At 40.8% G+C, this 23,734-nt stretch overlaps 1 protein-coding gene across 2 annotated transcripts in view; it reads right to left on the bottom strand.

The window, feature by feature from the left end:
* Positions 1 to 860: 860 nt before the first annotated feature.
* Positions 861 to 23,734, bottom strand: part of LOC115226108 (arginine/serine-rich coiled-coil protein 2) — a 47,937-nt gene continuing 25,063 nt past the window's right edge. The window contains exons 2-10 of one of the 2 annotated variants that reach the window (XM_036514994.1): positions 23,160 to 23,502; positions 21,538 to 21,557; positions 18,771 to 18,971; positions 15,571 to 15,741; positions 11,330 to 11,490; positions 11,061 to 11,281; positions 8,881 to 9,008; positions 7,252 to 7,380; positions 861 to 1,944 (exon numbers count right to left, since the gene is read on the bottom strand). In XM_036514994.1, the coding sequence (XP_036370887.1) occupies positions 1,624 to 1,944; positions 7,252 to 7,380; positions 8,881 to 9,008; positions 11,061 to 11,281; positions 11,330 to 11,490; positions 15,571 to 15,741; positions 18,771 to 18,971; positions 21,538 to 21,557; positions 23,160 to 23,502 (1,695 nt within the window). In that variant the 3' untranslated portion in view covers positions 861 to 1,623. Of the gene's footprint in view, positions 1,945 to 7,251; positions 7,381 to 8,880; positions 9,009 to 11,060; positions 11,491 to 15,570; positions 15,742 to 18,770; positions 18,972 to 21,537; positions 21,558 to 23,159; positions 23,503 to 23,734 lie in introns of both variants that reach the window. The other variant, XM_036514993.1, reaches the window with a different exon arrangement.

Here is a 23,734-nt window from a genome sequence, read left to right as displayed (position 1 = left end):
AACCTTCGGACAGATTGAACTCAGGACGTATATGGACGTGACTAAACACAGCAGAATGTTCATTACATTCAGCTAGCCATTCTGCCAATTATCACCCAATTAACCCTTTAGCATTACAATTACTCTGTCAAATGTAATTCTTATTTATCCACATTGTTTTGAGTTAATCAAGCATTATCCTCATAGATTCAAGATTTCGATGATGTGATAATTTATATTTCACTTTTTAGCATTCAGATTAATCTATCAAGTGTATTGCTTATTTAGTCATGCTGTTTTGAATGTATCATGTTATCTTGAAGAGATTGAAGTGGTTGATGATTTCATCTTCCTTGGCTCCAAAATAAATCAAGATGGTGACTGCACTCCAGAAATAAGATGGCGGATAGAACCAGGCAGAGAGGCAATGGTCAGCATGAGCAGGGTCTGGAAGAGTAGAGACATCAGACTCGCTACCAAATGCAGATTGGTGAATGCAATTGTCTTCCCAATAGCAACATATGGATGCGAGACCTGGACACTAAAGAAAGCTGACCAGAAGAGAATTAATGCATTCGAGCTTTGGTGTTGGAGAAGACTTTTACGGATTGATTCCATGGACAGCGAGGCCCACCAATGGAGAAGTTCTTAAACAGATAAGGCCGAAAATGTCGCTAGAAGCTAGGATCACCAAGCATAGATTGGCATATTTCGGTCATATTATGCGGAGAAAATCCTTGGAGAAGGAAATCATGCTCGGAAAGGTCAGTGGCAAGAGAGGAAGAGGCCGACCAAGAACCCGTTGGCTTGACACCATCAAGAGTGATACCGGAATGGACATGGCCAATCTGAAAGAAGCGGCCCAGGATAGAACTGACTGGAGGACACTGATCCAACGAGTGACCAAGAGTCGACTTCGACTGAGCAGACAGAGAGATCTTGTATCTTCAAGATTTCAATGGTGTGTTTGCATAGTTTTAGAATGACATTGTAGGGTAGGTGCAAGAGGTTGGATATGGTTGGCTTTAAGACAAAACAGGTAGAATATTCAGGCCGGATATGGCCAGATTAAATACTAAAGGGTTAAGAAGGTGTAGGTAGGTGCAAGGAGCTGAATCTGGCCAGGTTTAATGCAGAGTAGGTAGAATATTTGGGCTGGATAGAGCCAGTTTAAATGCTAAAGAGTTTAATAGAAGAAAAGGAAGCAAAATTTTGAGAAAGAAAGAAAGGGGTAGCAGATGATTTAAAACTGATCCAAGTCCTTTGGCTATGGATTTTGTTTTATCAAATTTGGGATGAACAGCAGAGAGTTGGAGTAAAATTAATCAACAAAGAAAATAAACAATAAAAACTTAATTTAAATAGAACAAAAAAAAAAAAAAGAAGCCAAACACGCTATCTCTCAATTGAGGATGAAGAGTTCATCGAAGTGGAAGAGGAAGGAGATTTGGAAGAAGTGAGGGCAAAAATGCATATGCAGAAAACAGTGCAAGTTACTCTGTGGTGCAAGAGTTGCAGGGTTTTGCTGCTGTTTTTGTTGTTGCTGCTGCTGCTGCTACTACTACTACTGTTGTTGCTGCTGTCGACAATATACGACAAGAATGACGATGATGACTATGATAACCACCGTGACCACAATCAGGATCAGTGCTGGTAGAAGTTCTGCGACTGGAAGCCAAGCCCAACCCCGCGGTGTGTGTGGGTGGTCATCCGAGCAAACTCATATTCCTTGTCCAGCCGAGTGAACAGCTCCTCCTGTTGCTTCTTGCGGTCATCGCTGGTGGCTCCACCACTGCCACTGCTAGCACTGCTATGTGTAGCTGATGCTGACGGTCCCTGTGACCCCTGCTGACCATCACTGCAACCTTCCTCTGGCTTCATACCCATCAGCTTACGGAACTTGGCTGCCATCTTGCCATCCTGATCTGTGGAGAAGTGAGTGCCCTCCCACTGGCTCTCGGGCCCCTGTAAAAGTGAAGAAAAACAACATTAACCCATTAGTATTTAAACCGGCCATATCCGGCCAAAATATTTAATCTGTTTTATGTTCAAACTGACCAGATCCAGGCCCTCACACCTACCCTACAATGTTATTCTACATTAAGTAGTTACACCATCAAGATCTTGAAGATATGAGATAATGCATGATTAATTCAAATCAATAAGAAGCCTGTCGTATATATGTATATATGTATATATATATATATATATATATATATATATATATATATATATATATATATAAGTGTGTATGTGTGTGTGTGTGTGTGTGTGGTTTGTCCCCCTAGCATTGCTTGACAACCGATGCTGGTGTGTTTACGTCCTCGTCACTTAGCGGTTCGGCAAAAGAAACCGATAGAATAACTACTGGGTTTACAAAGAATAAGTCCCGGGGTTGATTTGCTCGACTAAAGGCGGTGCTCCAGCATGGCCGCAGTCAAATGACTGAAACAAGTAAAAGAGTAAAGAGTAAGCATTATGTTTGATAGAATAATCTGAACACTAAAGGATTAAATCCTTTCGCAATCAGATTATTTGGTCAAATCTGATGCTTATTAAATCACACTGATTTGAATTAATCATGCATTATCTTGTAGCCATTTTTTGAATGACATTGTAGGGTAGGTCTGAGAAGCTGGATCTGGCTGGTTTAAACGCTGAAAGGCCAACACATTAGCATTCAGATATAATTGCTTATTTATTTATACTGTTTTTAATTAATCAATATATTATCTTATAGCTTTGAGATTTCAATGATGTCATCATCATCGTTTAACGTCTGTTTTCCATGCTGGCATGGATGATAGACGGCTTGACTGGGGTTTGGGAAGCCAGGAGGCTGCACCAGGCTCCAGTCTGATCTGGCAGTGTTTCTACAGCTGGATGCCCTTCCTAACGCCAAGCACTCCGATAGTGTAGTAGGTGCTTTTTACGTGCCAGAGGAGGCTGGCAACGGCCACGATCGGTTGGTGCTCTTTACACGCCGCTGGCATGGATGTGATTGTTTATTTTTAGAACAACATTGTAGGGAAGTTGTGAGAGGCTGGATTGGGATGGCTTAATCATAAAACACGTAGAATATTTTAGCTGGATACGACTGGTTTAAATGCTAGAGTTAACCGTTTGGCATTCAGGTTACTCTGTCAAATGCAGTGATTATTCAAATCGTTTTTAATTTATTCATTATTCATAGGCTGTGTGGTAAGTAGCTTGTTTACCAACCACATGGTTCTGGGTTCAGTCCCACTGCGTGGCATCTTGGGCAAGTGTCTTCTACTATAGCCTCGGGCCGACCAAAGCCTTGTGAGTGGATCTGGTAGACGGAAACTGAAAGAAGCCCATCATATATATGTGTGTGTGTATATATATATATATATATATATATATATATATATATATATGTATGTATGTGTGTATGTTTGTGTGTATGTGTTTGTCCCCCTAGCATTGCTTGACAACCGATGCTGGTGTGTTTATGTCCCTGTTACTTAGCGGTTCGGCAAAAGAGACCGATAGAATAAGTACTGGGCTTACAAAAGAATAAGTCCCGGGGTGGAGTTGCTCGACTAAAGGCGGTGCTCCAGCATGGCCGCAGTCAAATGACTGAAACAAGTAAAAGAGTAAAAGAGAGAGAGAGAGAGTATCTCCATAGCTGCAAGATCTCGATGTGACTGTTTACTTTTAGAATGACATTGTAGGGTAGGTAAGAGAGGCCAAATCTGGCAGGTTTAAACATTAAAGGGTTCGCCCTTTGGCATTCAGATCACTCTGCCAAATGTAAAGCTTATTTATTCACATTGTTCTGAATTAATCTGGCATTATCTTGTCGCGACTTTTAAAATGACATTGCCGGATAGGTGAGAGAGGCTGAATCTGGCCAACATTAACATAAAACAGGTAGAATATTTTAGCCTGAAGTGGCTGGTTTAAATGCTAAATGGTTAAGAATAAAATAAAGAGTAATACAATTATACAAATCAAAGGCTTCCCAGCCGTGACCATCCCAGCTTCAGTAATAGATATCTGAGATGAATTATTACTAATGGAATTATATGTTTGTGCAATAAATCTAATCTTTAGAGGAAATATATTTAACCCTTTCGTCACTGTATTTCTGTTGAGATGCTCTGAGTTTCTTTCAATTAATTTTAAATATAACAAAGAATTTAGTAAAATAACTTAGTTATCATTCAGCTAGTGTTAGGAACATAAATTGTGACTAAGGTTTGGTGGAAGATTCTAATTCAAAACTTATGAAAACAAGACATTTGTACTACAGAGCCAGAGCTGGTTTCAGCCAGGTTGGTAACAAAAGGGTTAAAAATATCATGGTGACTTTAACCCTTTTGTTACCATATTTCTGTTGAGATGCTCTGTGTTTCTTTCAATTAATTCAGTCAGGTTGGTATCAAAAGGTATAAACATTTCCACAGCTGTGTGGTTAAGAAGCTTGCTTTATTTACAATCATGTGGTTTTAGGTTCAATCCCACTACTATAGCCCTTAAGTGAATTTGCTAGACGGAAAATGAAAGAAGTCCATCATGCGGGTGAATGTGATGGTTGTAAATGAGCATCATCATCATCATCATACAAGCAAGGGTTGGTGACAGGAAGGGTATCCTGCTGTAGAAAACCCTGCTTCAACAGATTCTGTCTGACCCATGCAAGCATGGAAAAGTGAACAGTAAATAATAATTGTTATTTCTACTTAAAGGGACAAGGTTTGAAATTTTGGGGAACAAGGTGGGCTAGTCAATTATATCAATCCCAGTATACAACTGGTATTTATTTCATCAATTTTATCAACCCTGAAAGGATGAAAAGCTTAGTCAACCTTGATAGAAATTGAACTCAAGAAGGATGCAATGCCACTATGCATTTCATAATAATAATAATAATAATGATGATAATAATAATGGCTTTAAGTTTTGGCACAAGGCGAGCCAATTTTGGGGAGGAGATGTATTGATTACATCAACCCCAGTGTTTCACTGGTACTTGATTTTATCGATCCCGAAAGGATGAAAGGCAAAGTAGACCTCGGCAGAATTTGAACTCAGAACATAAAGATGAAATACCGCTAAGCATTTTGCCTGGTGTGCTAACGAATCTGCCAGCTCACCACCTTAATCTAATAATAATAATAATAATAATAATAATAATAATAGTTATCCCAGTAGTTGTAGGGGCACTCAGAGCACTAACAACCAAGTTCAAGAAATATGTAGGAGAAATTGGAATTGACATGAGAGCACAGCAGGCCCTGAAAATTTGCTCTATTGGGGACAGTTAGGATTTTGAGATTGGTGACTGGGTGTTGAGTGTCTTCTATGATAGTTAATATCCAAGTAACCAAGTCTTATAATTTGCAGAAAGGGACCCTGTGAGACCTCTGACAACAGGTTGCTGTCCGCTCTCGCAGAACCAACCAGAGCAAGTAAGACCAAGAGCTCTGAGAAGTAAAATAGTAAAAATGAGGACAATACTAAAGGAGAGGTTACATCACACAGAACAAAACAAAACCCAAAACAGGTGGGTGGGCGGGTGGGGGTTTACTTCAATCAAAAGGAGATACTACCACATTAAGAGATATAACAGAGGATATATGATAGAAACTAGAGAAATAAATAAATAAATAGAATCCTTAATAGTGGGGCAGTTCACTCGGGGTAATCCGAGGTAAACCCCCACACAAAAATCCCGTGTTACTCTGCCATCCGCAAGGCATGGAAAACTGCCCGGATATTTTCTGTTTGAACGGGAGTTTTTTCTAGCGGTGTCATATGAAATTGTCACCCATAATTATGACCCTAGTATCGATCTATTGTATTTCAATCTATTTTAGAGATAGGGTTAAGGGTAGGGGGGGAAGGGTATCTTTTTTTTCTTCAGAAATGTAAATAAACCCAATCTGTTTCTTAAACGAGGGACATATTCATACGACACAGAATGTTTTTTACCTCAATGGACGTCAGTGATTGGTTGAAATTGCAGAAAAAAACAACAAGAAATATCTTACAAACTATAGAATTTTCTCAATAAAGCCAAGAGAAAAAGATGTTTTATAAACACATCCTACCAGTATATGAAGTTTAAAAGTGTTTAGCTGCGTGGAAATTATTTTAAAAAACTGCCGGTCAAACCGAAAAGATCCCTGTTTCTTAAATGAGGGAATATTCATACGGCACAGAATACTTTTTACCTCAATAGACGTCACTGATTGGTTGAAATTGCAGAAATTGAAGAAAAAAAACAACAACAAATATCTTACAAACTATAGAATTTTCTCAATAAAGCCAAGAGAAAAAGTTGTTTTATAAACACATCCTACCAGTATATGAAGTTTAAAAGTGTTTAGCTGCGTGGAAATTATTTTAAAAAACTGCCGGTCAAACCGAAAAGATCCCTGTTTCTTAAATGAGGGAATATTCATACGGCACAGAATACTTTTTACTCAATAGACGTCACTGATTGGTTGAAATTGCAGAAATTGAAGAAAAAAAACAACAACAAATATCTTACAAACTATAGAATTTTCTCAATAAAGCCAGAGAAAAAGATGTTTTATAACACATCCTACCAGTATATGAAGTTTAAAAGTGTTTAGCTGCGTGGAAATTATTTTAAAAAACTGCCGGTCAAACCGAAAAGATCCCTGTTTCTTCTTAATGAGGGAATATTCATACGGCAGAGAATACTTTTTACCTCAATAGACGTCACTGATTGGTTGAAATTGCAGAAATTGAAGAAAAAAAACAACAACAAATATCTTACAAACTATAGAATTTTCTCAATAAAGCCAAGAGAAAAAGATGTTTTATAAACACATCCTACCAGTATATGAAGTTTAAAAGTGTTTAGCTGCGTGGAAATTATTTTAAAAAACTGCCGGTCAAACCGAAAAGATCCCTGTTTCTTAAATGAGGGAATATTCATACGGCACAGAATACTTTTTACCTCAATAGACGTCACTGATTGGTTGAAATTGCAGAAATTGAAGAAAAAAAACAACAACAAATATCTTACAAACTATAGAATTTTCTCAATAAAGCCAAGAGAAAAAGTTGTTTTATAAACACATCCTACCAGTATACGACGTTTAAAATTTTTTAGTTCCCTAAAAATTATGTTAAAAACTGCCATTCAAACCGAAAAGATCCAACTGCCCTAATAGTAATAAAACATAGTCCCATCTGATGAGTCAAAACATGCTCCCCATCTTACAGAATCAGAATTTCATCTCCCTGTGCCAGTACGCAGAGATTACTCACCTTCACTTTGTCTTTCGGTGTGCGGGACCACAGTAATTTCCTCTTCTGTACTTGCTCAGCGTATTTCAAGGGATTTACAGCAGCGGGGTTATAATACTTGGGCACAGCGATTCCAGTCATCTCTTGGGCCTTAAATAAATAAATGAATAAATAAAACAATAGCAATAGCTACAACAGCAATAATTAAGGTTAGGAGAAACAGCCATGGTGGGAACGGCATTGAGCTTGATCAGGGTCAAAATGAGGTTAAATACAAACATGGCTGTGTGACGAAGAAGCTCACTTCTTAACCCTTTCGTTACTGTATTTATTTTGAGATGCTCTGTGTTTCTTTCAATTAATTTTAAATATAACAAAGAATTCAGTAAAATAACTTAGTTATCATTCAGCTGGTATTAGGAACATAAATTGTGACTAAGGTTTGGTGGAAGATTTTAATTCAGAACTTTTGAAAACAAAACATTTGTACTACAGAGCCAGAGGTGGTTTCAGCTGGGTTGGTATCAAAAGGGTTAAAAATATCTTGGTGACTTGAACCCTTTTGTTACCATATTTCTGTTGAGATGCTCTGTGTTTCTTTCAATTAATTTTAAATATAACAAAGAATTCAGTAAAATAACTTAGTTATCATTCAGCTGGTATTAGGAACATAAATTGTGACTAAGGTTTGGTGGAAGATTTTAATTCAAAACTTATGAAAACAAGACATTTGTACTACAGAACCAGGTTTGGTATTGAAAGGGTTAAAAATATCATGGTGACTTTAACCCTTTTGTTACCATATTTCTGTTGAGATGCTCTGTGTTTCTTTCAATTTTAAATATAACAAAGAATTTAGTAAAATAACTTAGTTATCATTAAGCTAGTTTTAGGAACATAAATTGTGACTAAGGTTTGGTGGAAGATTTTAATTCAAGACTTATGAAAATAAGACATTTGTACTACAGAGCCAGGGGCAGTTTCAGCCGGGTTGGTAACGAAAGGGTTAAGCATACAATTAGAGAGAGGGGGAGATAGAGTGGGAGAGAGAGAGAGAGATAACGATAACATACAACCACAAACGTCTGATGTCAAAGAAGCCAGCATCGAATTGCCAATACCAAAACATCCACCAGTGACTGGTGGCTTCTGACAGAGACCGACATTAAGCCAGGTGACCCACAATTCGGATCTTTACGGTTTGAACGGCAGATTTTAACATAATTTCTAGGTAACTAAACATACTGGTAGAATGTGTTTATAAAACATCTTTTTTCTCTTGGCTTTATTGAGAAAATTCTATAGTTTGTAAGATATTTGTTGTTTTTTTTTTCTTCAATTTCTGCAATTTCAACCAATCACTGACGTCTATTGAGGTAAAAAAAAAAACATTCTGTGCCGTATGAATATGTTCCTCGTTTAAGAAACAGATTGGGTTTATTTACATTTCTGAAGAAAAAAGATATCCTTCCCCCTAACCCTAACACTGATTGAAATGCAATAGATCGATACTAGGGTCATAATTATGGGTGACAATTTCATATGACACCACTAGAAAAAACTGCCGGTCAAACCGAAAAGATCCCACAATTCTAAAAACGAGTGTCAAAAGCGTAATTAATTAATTAATTAATCAATCCACACGCATACCTTTTTGTTCATGGCAGCCATCGTTTGAAGTAGGGCCACTTGAGGTGTCACTGTAGAATTCTGCACTGCTGCCAGGTTGTTTAGGATGGCTGTGTTTAGGCTATTTGGGGTTTCCGTTGAGGGCTCTGCTATCAAAGGAGAAAACAACAAAACATTTTAGACCAACAGGTGGCATTCCATGAACAATCTTTGTCAGGTGTTAAAATCAAGTGGAACTTCATTGTTTATTTTTCACTTATTCCATTTACTGGAATGTGGCCATGCTGGGGCACCTGCATTGAGAGGGTTTTCAGTCAAAACAAATCTACCCCAGTACTTAGGCTTTTTTCAAAATCTATCAGTTTTCTTTTGTCAAACTGGTAAGTTACAGGGGTGTAAACAAACCAACACTGGTCGTCAAGTGGTGGTAGAGCACATACAGAGATATACGTGTGTGTGTGTGTGTGTGTATACATAGGTGCAGATGTGGTTGTGTGGTAAGAAATTTGCTTCCTGATAACATGGTTCTGGGTTCAGTCCTACTGTGTGGCACCATGGACAAGTCCTTTCTACTATAGCCTTGGGTAGACCAAAACCTTGTCAGTGAATTTAGTAGATGGAAACTGAAAGAAGCCCTTCGCAGATGTGTATGTGTGTGTATATATATATTACTCTTTTACTCTTTTACTTGTTTCAGTCATTTGACTGCGGCCATGCTGAAGCACCGCCTTTAGTCGAGCAAATCGACCCCGGGACTTATTCTTTGTAAGCCCAGTACTTAAGTGATGGGGACGTAAACACACCAGCATCGGTTGTCAAGCAATGCTAGGGAGACAAACACAGACACACAAACACACACATGCATATATATATACATATATACGACGGGCTTCTTTCAGCTTCCGTCTACCAAATCCACTCACAAGGCATTGGTCGGCACGGGGCTATAGCTGAAGACACTTGCCCAAGATGCCATGCAGTGGGACTGAACCCGGAACCATATGGCTGGTTAGCAAGCTACTTACCACATACATATATGTATGTGTGTGTGTGTCTTTGACCCTTGACACTCTTACACTTGACAATCTGCACTGGTGTGTTTACGTTCCCATAACTTAGTAGTTCAGCAAAGGAGGCTGAAAAAATAAGAGCCAGGCTTAAAAAAAAAAAAAACTACTGGGGCTTATTCATTCGAATAAAAGTCCTTCAAGGTGGTGCCCCAGCATGGCCATAGTCTGATATGCTGGAAACAAGTACAAGATAAAAGGCGATAAAAACTACAGATGCGCCCTTAAATATGGTTTCTGATTACAAATATCTTGGGTCATACATATCATCATCTGGAAAAGATTTTCTAACTAGAAAGGGTATGGCCTGGTCAGCCTGTTATGACATGCATAAGATGTGGTCATCAAATCTAAGTAGAGACTTCAAACTTGAAATCTTCAAAGCCACAGTCGAACCAATTCTACTATATGGCTCAGAAACCTGGACGTTATCAAAGAAGCTTGAGAGGCGGTTGGATGGAACCTACACTTGCCTCCTTATGAGAGCTCAAAATCTCTCGTGGAAGCGTCATCCAACCAAAGTACAAATATATGGGAAACTACCACCTGTGTCATCTCTTGTGAAAGGTAGGAGAGTCCAGTTTGCTGGACATTGTTGGAGAGCCGAAAACGAGGTACTTTCTGCTCTTCTCCTCTGGAAGCCCATCTGCTCGCGATACCAGGGGGCGCCCACTCTTCGAGAGGCGGTTGGATGGAACCTACACTCGCCTCCTTATGAGAGCTCAAAATCTCTCATGGAAGAGTCATCCAACTAAAGTACAAATGTATGGGAAACTACCACCTGTGTCATCTCTTGTGAAAGGTAGGAGAGTCCAGTTTGCTGGACATTGTTGTAGAGCTGAAAAAGAGGTAATTTCTGCTCTTCTCCTCTGGAAGCCATCTACTCGCAATACCAGAGGGCGCACACTCTCCTACCCTGATGTAATCTCCAGGGATACAGGCATCCAGCAACAGGATCTCCGTAATGCCATGATGGACCGTGAAGTCTGGCGTAGCATGGTAAATTCCATTGTCTCGACCACGGTCGAACAATGATGATGATGACAGATTTTCACGAAATAAAATACATCATTTTGAAAGCCCCCCGTCGCCCCACCCCACAAAGAAAAAGAAAGAAAAAAAAACTTCACTAACCTTTCTTCTCCTCAATGAATTCGCTGAATGATCCGTTCGATTCAGTCCACATTTTACTGGCTTTAAGTAGGCCCTGTCGCATCTGTTCCTTAAAGTTCAATTGCTTCTCTTTGCTGCGTCCCGACGTGCTGTCTCTGTGATCACGGCGAGTATGATCCCGTGAACTGTTGCCGCGGTGTGACTCTCGGTCACGACTCCTATCTCGACTCCTGTCGCGACTCCTATCTCGGCTCCTGTCGCGACTCCGATCACGACTTCTCTCTCGACTCCTGTCCCGACTTCGACTCTTGCGCCTCGATGGTGGGCTGCTGCGCTCTTTGTAGTAGTCTCTTCCGCGAGTGCTCCGTCCAAACCGATCCCTAGAGCGTGACCGCCGTTTCTCTTTTGATCGGTATTGCTCTCGAGAACGACTTCGGCGCCGATGTTTGCTCTGTAAACAAATAGACACATTACATAATATAGAGAAGTGAAAAATCTTTGTAGGAGTGGCTGTGTGGTAAGTAGCTTGCTAACCAACCACATGGTTCCGGGTTCAGTCCCACTGCGTGGCACCTTGGGCAAGTGTCTTCTGCTATAGCCCCGGGCCAACCAATGCCTTGTTAGTGGATTTGGTAGACGGAAACTGAAAGAAACCCGTCGTATATATGAATATATATATGTGTGCGTGTATGTATGTGTGTCTGTGTTTGTCCACCTAGCATTGCTTGACAACCGACGCTGGTGTGTTTACGTCCCCGTCACTTAGCGGTTCAGCAAAAGAGACCGATAGAATAAGTACTGGGCTTACAAAGAATAAGTCCGGGGTCGAGTTGCTCGATTAAAGGCGGTGCTCCAGCATGGCCGCAGTCAAATGACTGAAACAAGTAAAAGAGTAATGAAATCTTTTTAATCATAGACACAGGTGTGGCTGTGTGGTAAGAAGCTTGCTTCCCAACCACATGGTTCTGGTTCGATCCTGCTGCGCAGCACTTTGGACACGTGCCTTCTACAATAGCCTCAGGCCAACCAAATCCTTGAGTAGATTTGGTAGACAGAAACTGAAGGGAGCCTGTTATGTGTGTATATATATATATATATATATATATAGATCGAAATTGAATCAATCCTATGACTAACACCTGGCAGATGCCATGGCCCTGGGACTGGAGGTACGTAAAAAGCACTATCCGAATTGTGGCCGATGCCAGTGCTGCCCCGACTGGCTTCCGTGTCAGTGGCACGTAAAAAGCACCATCCGAATCATAGCCGAAGCCAGTGCCGCCTCGACTGGCTTCCATAAAATGCACCATCCGAATTGTGGCCGATGCCAACTCCGCCTCGACTGGCTTCCGTGTCGGTGGCACGTAAAAAGCACCATCCGAATCGTAGCCGAAGCCAGTGCCGCCTTGACTGGCTTCCATAAAATGCACCAATCCAACCGTGGCCGATGCCAGCCTCGCCTGGCACGTAAAAAGCACCCACTACACTCACGGAGTGGTTGGCGTTAGGAAGGGCATCCAGCTGTAGAAACTTTGCCAGATAAGACCGGAGCCTGGTGCAGCCTTCTGGCTTCCCAGATCCCCGGTCGAACCGTCCAACCCATGCTAGCATGGAGAACGGACGTTAAACGATGATGATGATGATGATACGAGCTAAGTTGATTCCAACATCGGGACCAACATCACGCAAACATGAAGGCACACTGGCAAAGCGCTGCTCCTCTAAACCTGTCATTGTGGTTTTGAGGCACAAAGCAGAGCAGGCCTTGCTGTTCACTCAAGAAAAAACATAGCAAATGACCCACAAGCACTCAAGCAAACTAAGTCCTCAACTTGTTCCACTCTGCAGAGTGGTTGGTGTTAGGAAGGGCATCCAGCTGTAAAAACCTTGCCAAAACTGACCTCACCTGTGCTTGTGCCACATAAAAAGCACTCAGTCCACTCTGCAGAGTGATTGGTATTAGGAAGGGCATCCAGCTATAAAAACCTTGCCAAAACTGACCTCACCTGTGCTTGTGCCACATAAAAAGCACTCAGTCCACTCTGCAGAGTGATTGGTGTTAGGAAGGGCATCCAGCTGTAAAAATCCTGCCAAAACAGACACAAAAATCTGATGCAGGCTTCTGCCTGGCTGGCTCCTGTCAAAGCATTCTATCCATGTCAGCATGGAAGGCGGACATTAAATGATGATGATGATGTATCTGGCAGAAATATTCTAACCTATTTTATCATCAAACTGGTCATATCTGGCCTTTCACACCTGCCCTACACAGTCATTTTAAAAATAAACCATCTCATCATCAAAATCTCAAAGCTATGAAATAATGCATGATTAATTTTAAATCACGTGAATACATATGCTACTCTTTTGTGTACTTGTTTCAGTCATTTGACTGCGGCCATGCTGGAGCACCACCTTTAGTCGAACAAATCGACCCCGGGACTTATTCTTTGTAAGCCTAGTGCTTATTCTATCGGTCTCTTTTGCCGAACCGCTAAGTCACGGGGACGTAAACACACCAGCATCGGTTGTCAAGCGATGTTGGGGGGACAAACACAGACACACAAATATATATAAGTATATACATATATACGACAGGCTTCTTTCAGTTTCCGTCTACCAAATCCACTCACAAGGCTTTGGTTGGCCCGAGGCTATAGTAGAAGACACTTGCCCGAGGTGTCACGCAGTGGGACTGAACCCGGAACCATGTGGTTGGTAAGCAAGCTACTTACCACACAGCCACTCCTGCACCCATTATGCATTATGTTTGAAACAATAATCTGAATAGTAAAGGGTTAACCCTTTTGATACCAACCCTGCTGAAACCAGCTCTGGATCTGTAGTACAAATGTCTTGTTTTCATAAGTTTTGAATTAAAATCTTCCACCAAACCTTAGTCACAATTTATGTTCCTAACACTAGCTGAATGATAACTATATTTTACTAAATTCTTTGTTATACTTAAAATTAATTAAAAGAATCACAGAGCATCTCAACAGAAATATGGTAACAAAAGGGTTAAAGTCACCATGATATTTTTAACCCTTTTGATACCAACCTGGCTCTGTAGTACAAATGTCTTCTTTTCATAAGTTTTGAATTAAAATCTTCCATCAAACCTTAGTCACAATATATGTTCCTAACACTAGCTGAATGATAACTATATTTTACTAAATTCTTTGTTATACTTAAAATTAATTAAAAGAAACACAGAGCATCTCAACAGAAATATGGTAACAAAAGGGTTAAAGTCACCATGATATTTTTAACCCTTTTGATACCAACCTGGCTCTGACTACAAATGTCTTGTTTTCATAAGTTTTGAATTAAAATCTTCCATCAAACCTTAGTCACAATATATGTTCCTAACACTAGCTGAATGATAACTATATTTTACTAAATTCTTTGTTATACTTAAAATTAATTAAAAGAAACACAGAGCATCTCAACAGAAATATGGTAACAAAAGGGTTAAAGTCACCATGATATTTTTAACCCTTTCGATACCAACCCGGCAGAAACTGCCTCTGGCTCTGACTACAAATGTCTTGTTTCCATAAGTTTTGAATTAAAATCTTCCATCAAACCTTAGTCACAATTTATGTTCCTAACACTAGCTGAATGATAACTATATTTTACTAAATTCTTTGTTATACTTAAAATTAATTAAAAGAAACACAGAGCATCTCAACAGAAATATGGTAACAAAAGGGTTAAAGTCACCATGATATTTTTAACCCTTTTGATACCAACCTGGCTCTGTAGTACAAATGCCTTGTTTTCATAAGTTCTGAATTAAAATCTTCCACCAAACCTTAGTCACAATTTATGTTCCTAACACCAGCTGAATGATAACCAAGTTAATTACTAATTTCTTTGTTATATTTAAAATTAATTGAAAGAAACAGAGCATCTCAACAGAAATATGGTAACAAAAGGGTTAAAGTCCCCATGATATTTTTAACCCTTTCGATACCAACCCGGCTGAAACCACCTCTGGCTCTGTAGTACAAAAGTCTTGTTTTCATAAGTTTTGAATTAAAATCTTCCACCAAGCCTTAGTCACAACTTATGTTTCTAAAACTAGCTTAATTATAACGATGTTATTTTACTAAATTCTTTGTTATATTTAAAATAATTGAAAGAAACACAGAGCACCTCAACAGAAATATGGTAACAAAAGGGTTAAACCTCTTTTCATTCATGACCCCATTTATCATCACCAGATTTTTTGTGACCCCAGTATTAGATATGCATTTATGAAATAACATATAAACTGAAATTCAAGTGTTTGAATTTAATTTTCACAACCCCATTTGGGGGTCGTGACCCATAGTTTAAGAGGCACTGTGCTAGAAGATGGCAGGGTTTCGCTTCCCTGCGTGCAATATATTTATCAGGTGCAGGTTGCATTGATAACCTGTGGGAGGAGGATTCTCCTGGGGTTAAAAACAACAGTAACATAGATTCCCATGGAACAGCCACATTGATGCGATGATAAACATTAAAAAAAAAAAAAAAAACTTACTCTTTTGTGAGGTGAGCGGGACCTGCGGTAGCGCCGGCTCCTAGAGTGCGACCGTGACTTTGACCTAAAGCTATGCTTCTTACGTCGATGGCGGGAAGTGCGAGCTGACCGGTAGGGTGATCTTGATTTTGATCTGGACCGACTTCTGGAGTGAGATCGTGACTTTCGAGTCTAAAACAGAAAAAAACATCATAATGAGTATGTTTGTGAGTGTGTTTTTCTTTCTCTCTCTCTCTCTCTCTCTCTCTCTCAATATATATATATATATATATATATTGTTGTATTTAGGAATGGTCATTTTGCCAGTTTAGCCAATAAAAACACACGCACTATATATTTGGTGTTACTTTGCTTCAGTGTTATTTATTTTTTACATTAATCTTAATCTTATTTCGGCCAGAGTTCTTTCGTCACACTCCTGTGACCGCATCACAATAGAAATACAAAATGGCTGACGGTTAGTAAGGAGAGACACAAATAAGAAAGAAGAAAACAAAGGACCACTGATGCGGTCATAGGAGTGTGACGAAAGAACTCTGGCTGAAATAAGATTAAGATTAATGTAAAAAATAAATAACACTGAAGCAAAGTAACACCAAATATATAGCACGTGTGTTTTTATTGGCTAAACTGGCAATATGACCATTCCTAAATACAACAATATCTGTTTCAACACACGACTTCACATAAAAATCTTGCACAACAAATATTTAAACGTACTATATATATATATATATATATATATATATATATATATATATGTATATATCACCGTGATTACCGTGACCGACCACGCCATCAGATGTTTCTCCACATCGCTGGTCACAATGCGCTTCACATTGTTTTAGCCTTCAAATGACACCACCCCGCTGGCTAAGCGAGCAGGGCAACAGAAGAAAGAGAAAGAGAAAGAGTGGTGAAGGAGTACAGCAGGGTGCGACACCACCCCCTGCCGGAGCCTCGTGGAGCTTTAGGTGCTTTCGCTCAATAAACACTCACAACGCCCGTTCTGGGAATCGAAACTGCGACCCTACAACCGCGAGTCTGCTGCCCTAACCACTGGGCGATTGCGCCTCTACACACTCATATATATACATATATACACATTTTACATAAGATATTATTATTTTTTTTTTTGCAATTTACTTAGTCATTGACATTTTATTGTTATTTTAATGTTAATATTTCTTTTAAGTGTAATTTTCTGGATGGTGTAATTTAATTGTTCATTTTGAATTGATAAAAGGTGGTTTTTTTCTAATTTTTATTTATATATATATATTATATATATATATATATATATATATAATATATATATATATATATATTATATTGTGTGAAATTTGATTTAGTACTTCTAAATTGAATTTTTTTTCCTTGTAAGTTTTGGATTTTATTCCCTCAAATATTAATAATTATATATATATATATATAAAAAGCAGCCACTACACTCACGGACTGGTTAGCGTTAGGAAGGGCATCCAGCCGTAGAAACACTGCCAGATCAGACTGGACCCGATGCAGCCGTCTGGCTTCACAGACCCCAGTTGAACCGTCCTACCCATGCTAGCATGGAAAGTGGACGCTAAATGATGATGATGATTATATATATATATATATATATTCTTTTATTTGTTTCAGTCATTTGACTGTGGCCATGCTGGAGCACAGCCTTCAGTCGAACAAAACAACATCAGGACTTATCCTTTGTAAGCATAGTACTCATTCTATCGGTCTCTTTTGCCGAACTGTTAAGTTACGGGGACGTAAACACAGACACGCACACATACATATATATATATATATTTCTTTTACTTGTGTCAGTCATTAGACTGTGGCCATGCTGGGACAATGCTTTGAAGAATGTTTTTGTCAAATGTATTGCCCCTCCCCCGTACTTATTTTTTAAAGCCTGATACATATTCAATCAGTCTCTTTTGCCAGACTGCTAAGTTACGAGGACGTAAACATACCAACACCAGTTGTCAAATGGTGGTGTGACTGGACACACACACACACACATGACTGGCTTCTTTCAGTTTCCATTTACCAAATCCACTCACAAGGCTTCGGTTGACCTGAAGCTACAGTAGAAGATGCCACCTTAGGCAAGTGTCTTCTACTATAGACCCAGGCCAACCAAAGCCTAGTGAGTTGATTTGGTAGATGGAAACTGGAAGACGCCTGTCATGTATGTATGTATGTATTTATATATATGTGTGTGTGTGTGTGTGTGTGTGTGTGTGTATGTGCATGTCTATATTTGTCATCCACCACCACCTGACAACCGGTGTTGTGCTTAAGTCCACGTAACTTAGCAGTTCGGCAAAAGAGACTGATAGAATAAGTACTAGGCTTTAGAAAAAATAAGTCCTGGAGTAGACTTTTTTGTCTAAAACCCTTTAAGGTGGTGCCCCAGAATGACCACAGTTAAATGACTGAAACAAGTCCAATATATATGTACATATATCAGTTAAATGACTGAAATAAGTCCCCGTGTCGGTGGCACGTAAAAAGCACCATCCGACCATGGCCGTTTGCCAGCCTTGCCTGGCACCTGTGCAGGTGGCACGTAAAAAGCACCCACTACACTCACGGAGTGGTTGGCGTTAGGAAGGGCATCCAGTTGTAGAAACACTGGGCCTGGCGCAGCCTTCTGGCTTCCCAGACCCCAGTTGAACCGTCCAACCCATGCTAGCATGGAAAACGGACGTTAAACGATGATGATGATCATCATCATGATATGTGGAAGCGCAATGGCCGAGTGGTTAGGGTAGTGGACTCGCGGTCGTAGAATCGTGATTTCCATTCCCAGACCAGATGTTGTGAGTGTTTATTGAGCAAAAACACCTAAAAGCTCCACGAGGCTCCGGCAGGGGGTGGTGGCAATCCCTGAAGTACTCTTTCGCCACAACCTTCTCTCACTCTTTCTTCTGTTGGCTTGCTCGCTTAGCCAGCAGGGTGGCATCATTCGAAGGCTAAAACAATGCGAAGCACATTGTGACCAGCAATGAGTAGCAACATCTGATAGCCTGGTTGGTCACGTTAGGGCAGCGGACTCACGGTTGTAGGATCGCGGTTTCGATTCCCAGAGAGATGTGCCCCCAACAAATTCAGTTTGACCAACGTGGGCATGGAATGACGGATGTTAAAACGATGATGATGGTGATGAGGATGATGATATTTATGGTGGTACTTACACGACTTCGTTCACGGGACGAACTCCTCGATTGTGCAGAATCACTTCCTGAGTGACTGCGAGAGCTGTGGCCCGGAGTACTACTCCGAGAGCGGCAGAGGCGGCTGGCTTTCTCGGCACCTTTGTCGTCTGCAGGAGACATGCTGCGAGAATGTGCCTCCGGGGATTTACTGGAGGACCTCGATGATACTTTTATTTCCTCCTATGATAAAAGAGCGTGAAAAAAAAATTACATTAAAAAAAATCAAGCATTACAATATTCAGTCAACAAGGGATTCTTCTATGTGGCTGCTCAACATGCTAAACATAGCAGCCAAATTCCTTTAACCCTTTAGTGTTCACATTATTCTACCAAAATTAATGCTTCTTTATCCACATTGTTTTGAACTAATCATGCATTATCTTGTAGCTATGAGATTTTGATGAGGTAGCTGTTAATTTTTTTAATATTTGGAAATAGTAGTTGTGATACCTGTGCCGGTGGCAGATAAAAAGCACCATCCGAACGTGGCCGATGCCAGCGCAGCCTCGACTGGCTTCTGTGCCGGTGGCACATAAAAAGCACCATCCGAACGTGGCCAATGCCAGCGCAGCCTCGACTGGCTTCTGTGCCGGTGGCACATAAAAAGCACCATCCGAACGTGGCCAATGCCAGCGCAGCCGCGACTGGCTTCTGTGCTAGTGGCACATAAAAAGCACCATCCGAACGTGGCTGGCTTCCGTGCCGGTGGCACGTTAAAAGCACCAACCAATCGTGGCCGATGCCAGACTCCCCTGGCACCTGTGCCAGTGGCACGTAAAAAGCACCCACTACACTCGCGGAGTGGTTGGCGTTAGGAAGGGCATCCAGCTGTAGAAACACTGCCAGATCAGACTGGAGCCTGGTGCAGCCCCTGGCTTCCCAGACCCCGGTCGAACCGTCCAACCCGTGCTAGCATGGAAAACGGACGTTAAATGATGATGATGATGATGATGATTGTAGGGTTGGTGTGAGAGGCCAGATATGGCCAGTTTGAACATAAAAGAGGCAGAGTACTTTTGGCAGGATATGGCCAGTTTAAATGCTAAAGGGTTAATCATAACCAGGGCACACTGAACATACAAAAACACCAGAATGCCTTTGGTTGGCCAAGGGCTATATATTTTGTCAGAATAGAAAAGCTGACCCAAGTCACAGATATTACAGTGCAGATAAAGCATTCACCTAGTCAATTAACTCTTTTGGTGCCATCTTGCTTCAGAATACCCCCTAGTCCTATGATACAGACTTTCTGATTTTTAAGTGAAAAAAACATTAAAACATTCCACCAAAGTTTCACATTGATTTATTAGCTAAACACCAACTTGATAATGGCAATATTATTTTGCTAAATTCTTTGCTATTTTCAAAATTAAATCATCATCCTCATCATCGTAATGAAATATAAATTTAGTATTTCAATAGAAATCACATGATCACATGACCAACCAGACTATCAGATGTTGTTACACATCGCTGATCACAATGCATTTTCTTGCGTTGTTTTAGCCCCCGAATGATGCCAGCCCACTGGCTGGGCGAGCAGGCCAACACTCCCGCTCATGGGAGTGGGGACTGGAGCAATGTGAAATAAAGTGTTCTGCTCAAGAACACAACACGCTGCCCAGTCAGAGAACTGAACCCACAACCTAGCAATCATGAGTGCAACAGCCTAACCACTAGGCCAAGCGCTTTCGATTTCAAGAGAAATATGGTACCAAAACAGTTGAAGTGATTTAAAAACCTTCCATTAATGTCATATTTCATTTCATTTGGGTTTGAGTCCATGCTCAGGCCAAGTCGAAGACTCCACCCTCAGAGTCTGGTGTGGTTGCCAGGTTGTATTCTCTGCTTAATTTTGACATGTGTAGGAGCGAGTTTGAGTCAGTTTGTGCTCGTTGTGTATATCCTGGGAGATGGGGTTCATCTCTAATGGTGCTTAAGTATCTATCCAGTTGCAATTTGAATGATTCCACACTGCATCCTGATAGATTTCTGACATGTACCGGAATGGAGTTGAACAGTTGTGCTCCTCGAACCAACAGACATATGTTATGTTCTGAAAACCAGTTTAATAATGACAGTTGTTTTACTAAATCCATTACTATTTACTAAAATAAGTGAAATAACTAAAATCGAAATTGAACCAAATTCGATGACTGGCACCCATGTCAGTGGAGCGCTAACAACTCCATCTGAGCGGGATCACTGTCAGAGCAGCTGTCTGGCTTCTGTGCCGGTGGCACATAAAAAGCACCATTTGAGCGTCATCGTTACCTGCGTCGCCTTACTGGCACTTGTTCCGGTGACACGTGAACAAAACATTTGAGCGAGGTTGTTGCCAGTGCCACTGGACTGATTCCTGTGCAGGTGGCACGTGAAAAAACACCATTTGAGTGTGACCGTTGCCAGTACTGCCAGACTGGCCCTCGTGCTGGTGGCACGTAAAAAAATACCATTTGAGTGTGACCGTTGCCAGTACTGCCAGACTGGCCCTCGTGCTGGTGGCACGTAAAAAAACACCATTTGAGTGTGGCCGTTGCCAGTACTGCCAGACTGGCCCTCGTGCTGGTGGCACGTAAAAAAACACCATTTGAGTGTGGCCGTTGCCAGTACTGCCAGACTGGCCCTCGTGCTGGCAGCACGTAAAAGCACCCACTACACATTCGGAGTGGTTGGCGTTGGGAAGGGCATCCAACTGTAGAAACTCTGCCAGATCAGATTGGAGCGTGAATAAAACAATACTTACGTCAGGCTGTTTTTTCGCCTCTGAAAAGAGAAATGAGAGAGAGATGTAACAACATGTTTGTAAGTATGTTGTAAATAATATTTACGACATATTCATGTATTTTTTTTTCATTTCTTCAAACTGCATCGGAGAGGCATGCTACCCTACCTCTGTAGGAAACTCAATAAATGCATGACAATACTCTCCCCCAAAAACGTATACTCTTTACTATTTGTTTCAGACGCAGGAGTGGCTGTGTGGTAAGTAGCTTGTTTACCAACCACATGGTTCGAGGTTCAGTCCCACTATGTGGCATCTGGGGCAAGTGTCTTCTACTATAGCCCCGGGCCGACCAATGCCTTGTGAGTGGATTTGGTAGATGGAAACTGAAAGAAGCCTGTCGTATATATGTATATATATATGTGCGTGTATGTGTGTGTTTGTGTTTGTCCCCCTAGCATCGCTTGACAACCGATGCTGGTGTGTTTACATCCCCGTCACTTAGCGGTTCGACAAAAGCAACCGATAGAATAAGTACTGGGCTTACAAAGAATAAATCCCAGGGTCGATTTGCTCGACTAAAGGCAGTGCTCCAGCATGACCGCAGTCAAATGACTGAAACAAGTAAAAGACTAAAAGAGTAAAGAGTAATTTGACTGCAGCCATGCTGGAGCACTGCCTTTTAGTCGAGTAAATCGACCCCGGGACTTATTCTTTGTAAGCCTAGTACTTATTCTATCGGTTGCTTTTTGCCGAACCGATAAGTTACAGGTACGTAAACACACCAGCATCGGTTGTCAAGCAATGCTAGGGGGACAAACACAGACACACAAACATATACACACACACCATGGGCTTCTTCCAGTTTCAGTCTACCAAATTCATTCACAAGGCTTTGGTCGACCCGAGGCTATAGTAGAAGACACTTGCCGAAGGTGCCACGTAGTAGGACTGAACCCTGAACCATGTGGTCAGTAAGCAAGCTATTTACCACACAGCCACTCATACACTGAAACATATTCTTCTATTCTTTTACTTGTTCCAGTTTTTGACTGTGGCTGTGCCGGAGCACCACCAGAAAGGCAATTTTTTTTTAAGTCAAAGAAATCAAACCCAGGACTTATTCTTTTTAATTCAAAACAATACTCTTTACTCTCTTTTACTCTTTTACTTGTTTCAGTCATTTGACTGCGGCCATGCTGGAGCACTGCCTTTAGTCGAGCAAATCGACCCCGGGACTTATTCTTTGTAAGCCCAGTACTTATTCTATCGGTCTCTTTTGCCGAACCGCTAAGTGACGGGGATGTAAACACACCAGCATCGGTTGTCAAGCAATGCTAGGGGGACAAACACAGACACACAAACACAGACATATATATATTATATATATATATATATACGACAGGCTTCTTTCAGTTTCCGCCTACCAAATCCACTCACAAGGCATTGGTCGGCCCGGGGCTATAACAGAAGACACTTGCCCAAGGTGCCACGCAGTGGGACTGAACCCGGAACCATGTGGTTGGTTAGCAAGCTACTTACCACACAACCACTCCTGCGCCTACGTGCATGAAACAAAAAAAAGGCATTGCATTTGACAATCACCTGAATGCTAAAAAGCTAAAGAATCAAATGAAACCAACCTGTTAGGTTATCAGATTCTGGATTACTGCTTGCACTCCATGGAGACTGGGTACCCGAGGTAGAGCTTACCCCTATCTTGAGTGGTACATAGTCTGTTGGCTTCTCACTGGTTCCAATAGCACCGTCACCTTTAACAGCAACACTGTCGACACATCGGCTCAAAGTGGTCGCCGCCTCTTTCGCTTCGCACACACCAGCCACGTTCTGAGCGTCAAGTGTCCCATGCTGGTGAAGAACTGGTTTCACACTCTCGTGTCCAGCTGAAATGAGCTTCTCAAACGATTCCCATTCAGCCTGCAAGTCAGGAGTGAATGATGGTTGCACCCGAGGTGGGCTAACATCCTGAAGAAGACGGAACATTGGAAATATAAACAATGATATCTTTGTCACCACAAACCTAAGCGATGGAGAAAAAAAAAAAACAAACAAACAACAAAAAAAAAAGCCTCAATATATATACATATACATATATATATATCAATCTATATATGGCAGTCTCCTCAAAATCTCACAAGTGCATATATATTCAATCAAACTAACTTAGCCATGCAAAGACATGAACAAAAAAAACTGA

Source organism: Octopus sinensis, linkage group LG29 (assembly GCF_006345805.1).
Source record: "Octopus sinensis linkage group LG29, ASM634580v1, whole genome shotgun sequence".
NCBI lineage: Eukaryota > Metazoa > Mollusca > Cephalopoda > Octopoda > Octopodidae > Octopus > Octopus sinensis.
Note: the sequence above shows the minus strand (reverse complement) of the source record. Positions and strands in the feature narration are given on the sequence as shown.